General features: G+C 43.2%; 1 protein-coding gene across 1 annotated transcript in view; it reads left to right on the top strand.

Annotated features, from left to right (window-relative positions):
• The first annotated feature begins 1,800 nt into the window (after positions 1-1,800).
• The window catches only part of LOC111661793 (tyrosine-protein phosphatase non-receptor type 5-like), a 14,750-nt gene continuing 6,401 nt past the window's right edge, over positions 1,801-10,149 (top strand). Inside the window, exons 1-9 of the mRNA XM_023415458.2 lie at positions 1,801-2,335; positions 5,719-5,827; positions 6,914-7,190; positions 7,794-7,916; positions 8,078-8,173; positions 8,360-8,616; positions 8,741-8,933; positions 9,446-9,530; positions 9,861-9,940. Coding sequence (XP_023271226.1) covers positions 6,921-7,190; positions 7,794-7,916; positions 8,078-8,173; positions 8,360-8,616; positions 8,741-8,933; positions 9,446-9,530; positions 9,861-9,940 — 1,104 coding nt within the window. The 5' untranslated portion in view covers positions 1,801-2,335; positions 5,719-5,827; positions 6,914-6,920. The remainder of the gene's footprint in view (positions 2,336-5,718; positions 5,828-6,913; positions 7,191-7,793; positions 7,917-8,077; positions 8,174-8,359; positions 8,617-8,740; positions 8,934-9,445; positions 9,531-9,860; positions 9,941-10,149) is intronic.

Genomic DNA, 10,149 nt, shown 5'->3' with positions numbered 1-10,149 from the left:
TTTTCTTTCTTTCTAAATTGATAAGCTCACACTATCCTCGTGTCCTTATCTTAAATACATAGACGGTATATAAAGATGGACCTTGAGTGACTTGCAGTGAAATGGTGGGGACCAGTTTTGGACATATTCATCAGGTTTACACAAACATGTGTAAATAGGCAACAGTTTGCGAACAAGTTAGCCACATAAACTTGTTTAAAAGTGATGATACGTCTGTGTTTGTGTTTCTGCCAAAAAGTAATTTATTTGAGGTTTAAATGACTTGTTTGCAAATATTTGTGTCTTTTATTATTGTATGTGTATACCAATCCACACAATAGTATAGTATATATTATATAGTGTAGTAATGTGTCTTTTTGTTTTTTTCTTACCATCAGAATTATTATACTAACACTGTGAACCTTACCCAACCTGCTTTGGCAAAGCTGTATTGTCATGCTAATAAAGCAAAAAAAAAAAAAAAAAAATGACGTAGTGTTTGTGCTTCCCCAGTATTTGTGTTGATTAAATAGTGGGCTGTTTTCTGCTGGTCAGATCAGAGAGCTGACAGGGAAAAGCTACCATATGGCAAGACAGGAAGGAGGGAGAAAGAGAGCACAACACGCTAAAGAGGGGAGAGACAAGAAATGACAGGAGGTTGTAAGGAGAGAGAGAGTGAGAGAGAGGAGCAGAGTCGGAGGGGGGAGAGTGTAAAAAGCAAGAGGGAGAGCACGAGAGGATGAGCAAGAGCAGCGAAAACATGGGGATAACAAAAACGGTGGCGACCGGAAAAAGAGTATAGACCTGGGTGACAATGAGTCGCGTTGGTGGGGGTTGGAGGTGAGGTGGGGGGTGGAGATGAGTGAGAAACAGGGTGAGTGAGGTGGGTGGCAGAGCCTACAGCTTGAACTCAGAGGAGGTGACAGTGGGGGGTGTTCAATGCTCAGTGATGTGTTATGATCCGACCCCCCAACCACACACACACACACACACACACACACACACACACACACACACAAACATGTTTTTGTCACTTAGGAGGACATTGATTTTGATTGATTGACTTGCATGTAGTCTCGGAGACTTTCCTCACAAGATAAAGCTGGAAATATTCTATATTTCTCTAATGAAAACATCAAAACTAACAATGCTCTTCGACATCCTTATCCAGTCTGTGTCTCTCAAACCCAAACCTACTGGTTCCTGGTGGAGAGACAAATCTTTAAAGACATGTAATGAATATATTGTTTCATTTTTTGGAAAAAGGCTAAATAATTTCCTAGACCAGCAGGGCACTGTAGTTTTTAACGAATGTTATTCAAACAGGGGTAAAGAGCATACGTATTGAGAACTATTTTCTGTTGTGGATTAATACACATTCGGTGCTTTAGTGAGTATTTACGTCAGTGGGACAGTAAATGTGGGATTGCCTCAAACTAAACTACAGTGCCTATGTTCAGATTAATGAAGGAAAATGTCATCCAGTGCAGCGTTGAGGCTCATTGGTGTCTATGGCACAGAGAAATTAGCTAACAACAAAAATTGTTAGTGGTAGATTTGTGCTGGTACCATAATTACAATATGGAATATAACTAGCCTTCATCCTAAACCTTAAAGGTTTACCTTGTGAGAACGACCTTTTGGAGCTGGGTCCCCGTAATGTGACTGTATGAACACATTTATGTCCCCACAATGTGATTAATACACACACATACACACGCAGAGTCTCTCTCTCTTGCTCTCTCTCTCTCCCTCCCTCCCTCTTTATCCAACTCCCTTGCTCGCTCTCCCTCATTCTGGCTCTGTTGCCAAGGCTACCATACAGCCTCTTGCTGCATATACCTAGAAGAAGCTGCCGCCTGTGGATCTCTCTCTCCTCCAGGATACAAACAAAAGAAAACCCATCAGACTTTCATACCTCTATCTCTCTTCCACACACAGACACACACACCCACATTCGTAGATTCTGCCCTTCCCCACCTCACGCGCATCCTTTGCCTCTCTCTCTGTCTCTCACTGTCGGTCTGTCTCCTTTCTCCCCATGCAAACACACTCATTCTTCTCCCAGACAGAGGAGCAGTAAAGGGATTGGCGTGGTTCTTGGTGTTTGGCTCCTTGTTTTTGGCTGACAGGGAGCAGAGCGGCAGATGGCGATGTGAAGACGGGCTCAGCCAGGTAAGAGGACTTATCCTAACCAGACTTAAGGCTCTGGGTGAGTGACTGTTCCAGCCCTCCTCTCCTCCCTCTGTCTCTCCCTCTTTCCCCCTCCGTGGCTGTGCGACATGAGGTGAATACCAATTCCTCAACGAAGCCCCCATGGTTCATATGGCTGCTGCGCTTTCCTGGCTGTGAAAAGGTAGGGATGTGTGAAGTGGGCTCTGTATGTGTTTGTGTGTTTTTTTTCTCAGATTATTAAAACTGATCATTTGCCAACAGGTTGGCTCTTTGATGCTGTTATTAACTGTGTATTTCCTCTCTCACCATTATTATACAAAGCTTGATTTCCTCTGTGTTGTATCATGTCTGTGTGACAATGTGGGAGTTACCAGAGAGAGATGCAACAGTCCACCTCCCTGGGTGATTCATTACTAATCCATCCAGCTCTGCACTGTGTGGCCGCTCCAGCTCACCGTAGCCATGTACGTGATATGAATGGTGTTTTGTCTTAGTATGAATGACTGCCAGAGAATGCCATTCTTGCACTGGTGTTTTGATGCAGTGCAATCATGTAATACAATCCTTTGTCACAAAGAATCCAGATTTATCTCCAGCAGCCTGTAAATCAATTTGCTATGCAGCACATTTCAATTATTTACACAGTATAGCTTAGGCTGAAGTTTATATGTGTGTTAATGAGATTTCTCTTTGAAATGCCCCTGGAGCTGCTGCAAGAGATTGTGGGAGTGTATGTAAACAATAGAGCTGATTGATTATCCGTCTGTGTAATATAAAGGAGGAAGCTGCAGGATTGCTGGGTATTTCATTTTAAGGTCATTTTGAGCTTATGTGTGTATTAATATCAAGGTTTTATCTGTGTGAGTGTGTTTGTGTGTGTGTATGGGAGAGAAAGGTTGATGAGGCAGGTCTTGGCCCTCGTGACTTTATCTCACATTACCATCCCATCATCACTTTCAATAAGAGCTTCCTCTTACCTCGTCTCCCTGCCACATGAGCACTTCAACAGCATGCTCGATACTTCACTCACTTGGTTCACCTGGAAACAGGAAATGCTGCAATGAGATGTTCCTTTAATGATTAGGACAAAAGCCAAATGTTTTTAAAAATAGAGTAGAAAAGCAGATTCGGACACATCGTCTTTCCAGACGGAGACACTAGAAGCATCAGGGATATCCAGTAAAACATGAGCCAGCTGAGCCGTGAGCAATCTCACCAAAAGAAGAAAACAGGAGACCACGTTAATTCCCCTTGTTCCTGACTCCAGGAAAGAGCTTTACACAGTATACAGTCACTCCTGGTCCTGTGGTTCTCCTGGGACAGAGGCCACAGGTTTATTGTATGGCTGCGTTTAAACTCAGCTGGATGTTGGATGCTTTGAATGGACGCAGATCAATGGAAACACTACGCACATACTCTATTTGAAAACTGAGGGGGTGGTGCTTGTAAAGACCCAAAGACGGTCGACCTCCAGTGAGGAATGAGGCTGAATCAGCTGTCAGGTTTGACTTCGGCTATTTGCCACAAATCCATTTGGCCTGGTTGTACATGATTCAGAAACAGTGTGTTTAAATAGAAATGTCATTGCTAATTGATGTTCATTGATCAAGCCTGTTGAAGGTGTTCTGCTACAATATACAGCATTTCATCGCAATTTGTTATTGTCAGTCACTCTCAGTGTGCATTGTGTGTAAGCTAAAACAGACACTTTCTGTGTATTAATAACAACCATCATCACTGACCGTCATCCAAAGATACCACATACGTTAGATGAAGCTGAATTATGGGGAAATGTGTTTAAAAATGCACAGACAAAACAGTTCCATTCAATGGAGTGGTGTAGTCATTAAAAAACAAGAAGTGTTGGTTTAATGTTTTCGTCAAGTAAAGCTTGAAAGAAGAGCTGGAACATATGGAATATATATGAAACTGTGAAATAAAGCAGATTTAACAAACTCAGATCTCAAATCTCAAAAGGGAAACAAGAGGGAAAAAGAGTTTATTAAATGTAAGGCTGTAGTTTACGTTGTTGATACTGAGGGAATGTGCTCAGTATTTTTTCTGGCAATTTTGGATGTTACATTTTACATTTTGTTTCCAGTATTTTTATCATTTATATATAAACTGTGCAACTTTTATACCTGCAAAAGATTATTTAGTATTTCCCCACTGGAATATCTGGTAGTGATAAATAGCGTTGATACAGCAGGGTGGGGTGTAAAATACAAACTAAATAATTAGATTGTTAACAGTTTAAAAGAATACTTTGTTACTAGAATTTGTTTTTGGTGTCTGGTCAAATTTTTCTGATGTTGGAGGGCTTATGACCTCCGAGAGTATTTTTAAGTCCTAGCAATAGCGTTGGTTAAATGTACCAGACAGTTTGCCGACAAACTCTCAGCAGAAAAAGGAAGGAACTGAAAAACAAAGATATTTACCTTGAAGAATGAAAGCAAAGAGAGACAGAATTCTTTAGACAAACGTGAATATTGTCACTGCTCTCCCAGTGCAGATATGTTTGTGTTTTTCATTTTTCATGCAGTGTGTCTGCCAAGGTGTGTGTGTGTGTGTGTGTGTGTGTGTGTGTGTGTGTGTGTGTGTAAGTGTTTGTGTGCACACTACAGTATGTTGGTTGCCACAGTTACCAAAACGCCAACCTCACTGCGTCATTGCTTCAGACAACCTTCACACAAAAAGAGCTGCTTTTCCTCCCATTCATCCCTCCATCCACTCATCTACCTGTCCATCTATTGTTTAAAAATGGAAGTACGTTGAACTTTCACAGCTTCACTTATACAACACTATCTCTGTGTGTGTATGTGTGCGCATACTTTAAATGTGTGTGTGTGTACATTGTATATATGCACGTTGCCATGGCTACAGGCCTGGCGTCATCACTTCAAAACCACCTTCGCAGCAAGCAAAGGGAGATAGAAAAGGACTCAAAGCAGCTTCCCTCTGTTCAACACTTGCACTCATACACAAAGACACACACACATACACACACACACACACACACACACACACACACACACACACACACACACACAAACACACTACTGGTGTGGTCTCATATTCCGCTGAGCTCACCCCGTTCGTTCAACAGGGTCCAGTGGCACAGAAGGAGAGGATGGGAGACGATAGAGAGAGGAGAGCAGAGAAGGCTTGACTTCATGCATACTGATTCGACTTGGAGCTGAATGTATTTCTGAGGTCGTCTGCTTAGTCTGGCTCCAATCATCCCTGCCTTTTCGGGAGGGAGAGAGAGAAAGAGAAAGAAAGAGAGGGGAAGATATATTGACAGTTTACTGTGTCACCTTACATCACCATCCGCCGGTCATGAAAGCACAGCTGGGAGCTGACAAGGGTGCTACTCTGATCCATCTTTAGATGAAACTGGATTGCTAACGCTGTCTCAGTGTGACCAGTTGAATTAGAGTCACAAGGTGCCTCTGCTGTAGCAGTTTGGGGTAAAATTGAGAATGTGTTTAAATAAACTGTAAATCCATCTTTATCTCTGAACACATGAGATGAACTGTTTGGATCTTGTCTTCTGTCCTTCAGATTCCACTCTGCCGCACAATGGCTGACAACGGCTGGTTGCTACAGTATACAGGATTTAACTTGATCATGTGATCTGACTCTCTCCCCAGTTCCCTGCCATCTATCATAGGTGAGTCATGTGACCGGCTGTATAGTTTTTTCATAATCCAGTAAGCCAACTGAGAAATCACTTTCTTGGGCAATGTGGGTCAGTAGTCATTGATGAAAACTCACTAAACTCACTCGCTACAAATGTAGCCATCAGCAACACATTCACACAAAAGCGATATGTGCGCAAACAGTACACCACCACTCTCACAAGCCCCCGCATTCACACATCCGCACAGACCATGTGGCGGTAATCAGCCAAATGTACAAAACACCTTTATTAATGGTTGAAGGACAAAAGAGCAGGGCGGAAAAGGGCTTTGAATACACTGCTGACTGATACAGAGAAGCTGTGTGTGTGTATGTATGTGTGTGTGTATGTGTGTGTGTATGTATGTGTCTGTGTTGTCAGTAGATGATAATGCTCAGGACGGATGAGAGAGATGAGAGCCACTCTGTTGCCAAGGCGACGGACAGGGCTGTAAACACGCTACCCCTGACTCATCTCTCCACAATAGAGCTTCTCTCTCTCACACACACACACACACACACACACACACGCACACACACGCACACACACACACATATACACTCTCTCTCTCTCTCTCTTTCTCTCTCTCTCAAACACACACACAAACACATTCACACAACAGAGTCCAATCTGAGCAAGACAAGAGGATCCAGAGATGAGAGCCACTCCAAGCCGCTTAGCTATACATCTGAATAGGCCTGTGGAATAAACACAACCCTTTCTGTCATAAACACGCTCATTTAAAAACACACACACACACACACACACAACCTGACACAGCTAGCACATCATTGAACTGGAAATCAGTATGTAATTTGAAGTCTGCATCCTACACGGGCCGAATTTTAAAACCATTAAAAACAACATTGATCTCATTGGCCTTTTAGAGTGTTAAACAACACACACTGGATATTTTCCTCAGTTAAGCAGTGTTTTTTCTTTTTTTGATCATTCCTGAGCATCACTTTTCATCTTTCACTGTCGTGTTAGATTGTCAAATGTAAAAAAAAACAGAATCAGAATCAGCAGTGAAAGCGATCAAAAATGGAAGACATGTAAAATACCTTTATTCACCAGGGGGATCATGACCCGCCGGCTGAGCAGCTCCACTCGTTCCCACACCGAGGACTCCATCTTCCTGAGGCCTGACGAGGATCCCGTCTGGCTGGATGAGCCGACAAAGACTGAGAAAATAAGCGACGGAGCCCCTAAAAACGATGGACTCCCAGAATGCAAAGACGGACCCACAGGAGGCCAAAGCCCACAGGGAGAGGAAATGTTCATGCACAAGGTGTGCGCACTCGTGATTGAGATCCACTGCTGGGCTGCACTGTTTGTCGTCTCCCAAGTCACGGTACGTGAATGGACGTCAGTTGTAACCAGAAAAATGAAGTAAAAAGTGGACAAAATCTTTTACTCATTTGTAGATGTCTGCTTTAGAATATGTTTTTTTTTTTCAAGCACCCTCTTAGTTTCCAGCCGTGTAATTGCAACATTAGCAATTCAAATGACAGCTTCACACTTGAGCGCTGGGTATTCTCTCAACTTGACCCTTATTATTTCACATAGATTTTTCTTTTCATTTGCATCATTACATTGTCATATTCTCTAAAGTTCTTTATTCAGGGTTGGGAAATAATTTTTTGCTAGTGGACACACTGTTAGTATTTATATGCTCTTTCCATCACTGTCTCCCTTGACTTCATGTTGGATTCATTCAAGAAAAAAAAGGACAGGTGCAACATTACCATAAAAACAGAGCCTCGTAAATGCAGCCATGATTATGACACCAAACTGCATGTGGTCAATTTACATATTTTCTATGCCTACGCAATAGGCCATCTTCTTTTCTCCTCTTCTCACTTTTCACCTGAGAGCAGCCACAGCGCTGCCTGATTACCAGTGCATGAATGACTGGAGCTGTGACAATCTGCCCTCCCTCCTTTTCTGCTCCCAGGGGTACTGGGTGTTTTTTGTGATGGAAGGAAACGGACCACTCTCTTCCATCTACAAAGCCCTGCAGGTCATCGACTTCTACCTTGGCTTCATCTTACCGTGCCACCCGATCTTTGGAATGGACGTAAGTGTCAGTCCTGGTTCTGACCTTGAGCTACTGCAGTTTGTTTTGGATGGAGACCTCAAAGAAACAAACGCTGAAGATGTGATGGATCTAGTGTTTGCTGAGTCTATCTGCCTTTTCCTCTCTCTGTCTCTCTCTCTCTCTCTCTCTGTACTGGCCAGTCCATGGTGCTGATGAGCGAGGTGGTAAACACCAACCAGCACAACTGGATCATCCAGGGCACTGCAGGCATCGGCGTGGCCATCTGTATTATCATGGTAAAACAGACCAATCACTTTTATGCTAAAATTGGATTGTAAGACAGTCTAGAAACTAGAAAAGAGAAAAGGATTATTAATTTGTTCATTTGCAGACTGACTAGTTGCTCGGTTGATTTATTTGTTTATATAGATGCATGTTTGAAGAGAGAAACACTTCTTACATTTTTCTGTACATCTCCTCAGGCCATCAACATGGTGTATAAGTGGCGCTACGGTACTGGCTTCTGGTCGTCAGAAACAGTAGCGAGGGACATTGGTGATCGGCGTCAGTCAGTGAGCCGTCAGCCCTCCTTCACCCTGTCAGAGTGGACGGACGCTCAGGAGGATCTACTGGACCTGGACCCTGTGCCACAGACGCCGGTCTTTGACATGGGCACAGACACCAAAACAGAGGGAGACGCCGCCACCCTCACTGTCACACCTGTGGGGCTTCAGGAGAGGTTAGAATAAGAGAAGTTGTTTTACATTTATATCTGTATCTTTGAAATCCATATTGTCACATAGCAGATGGGTACAAATAATTTAATCTACATGCATTTGTCTGAATCTGTATATATCACACAGGAGAGGCTCCAATGTTTCCCTGACCTTGGACATGTGTACACCAGGCTGCACTGAGCCCTATGGCTACGGAGCCCAGCTCTCCCCGAGAGACCAGTCGGCCCAAGAGTACCTCCGACAGGGAACACACGTCCTGACCCCTGCCATGCTACACACACGGGCCATGGATGATCAGAGCCTGCAGGCTGAGTTTTATGTGAGTGCAGCAGCAGCTCAGCCACCTACACGCTTTAGATTACCAGAGATGAACAGAGCCTCACTGGAAAAAACGTTCTCTGACACACACATAGACACGGGCACAAATGCACACACACACACACACACACACACACACACACACACACACAAAACACATACACAAACGCCCAGTAGAACTCTGCACACACCCGTAAGCTTTTCCACTGTCTGTTAGTGGGCGAAGGAAGGAGAGATACCGGCATATTTGCATACAATTCAAACCTACAGAGGATTCCAGCGTCTGCTGGGCAGAAAGATCTGCGTTAAAGATCATACACATTTTGCCCACAGCCTTTCAAGTTACGTACAATCTGACAGCAATAGTTTAGTGTGAAGGGCAGTGGATGACTTAATGTCTTGGTTATTATTTCATAATCTTTTGTTGCCTTGTAGAAGGCAAGACTAGGACTTCCCCTACATTTCTGCAAGGGCTGATTGTTGTTGCACCAATTGTTCTGTGTCCATCGGCAGGAAACTCCCATGAACTTTGTTGACCCTAAGGAGTACAACTACCCAGGGCTGGTGAGAAAGAATCGCTACAAAACCATCTTACCCAGTGAGTACAGCTTCAACATGAGTTAGAACAATCACTAAAAAAGGGATCATGAAGTTATAAATTTTGTAAGAAGCTTTTTTATGCCACTTCCCTTTAATAATTTCACACGCTCATCTTCTATTTAGCACAGATGTGTTTGGGAAAGGTCTGTCTCTGTGCACCAGATTATTGATACTCACACTGAGACACAGCACACACAAAAAGATGTGAACCAATAAAATAAAACTGAGCTGTAATACGCAATACAATATATATGCTCTGCTGTTGTCCCTGTGTTAAAGTAAAACCCATCTATCTCTCTTATGATAATCCTGCATTGTCCACCTGCAGATACACACAGCAGAGTGATCTTGAAGTCACAGGACGAAGATGATTTCCTCACTACCTACATCAATGCTAATTATCTCAAAGTAAGTGAAAATATGTGGTTTTACAAGCAAAATCGGCTCTGAAATGTGTTGTAACGTCATTTGTTCTCTGTGGATCTAACCCTGTGTTCTCACTGTGTCCTGCTCACAATTAGGAGAGACTGATAACTATATGTGACAAGACAGTGTTTTGAATGTGTGTGTGTGTGTGTGTGTGTGTGTGTGTGTGTGTGTGTGTGTGTGTGTGTGTG

The sequence above is a fragment of the Seriola lalandi genome, unplaced genomic scaffold, assembly GCF_002814215.2.
Source record: "Seriola lalandi dorsalis isolate HSWRI2012SDOR001 ecotype SW California unplaced genomic scaffold, Sedor1 jcf7180002054553, whole genome shotgun sequence".
Taxonomy (NCBI): Eukaryota; Metazoa; Chordata; class Actinopteri; order Carangiformes; family Carangidae; genus Seriola; species Seriola lalandi.
The sequence above is the reverse complement of the archived record's forward strand: the minus strand, read 5'-3'. Positions and strand labels throughout refer to the sequence as shown.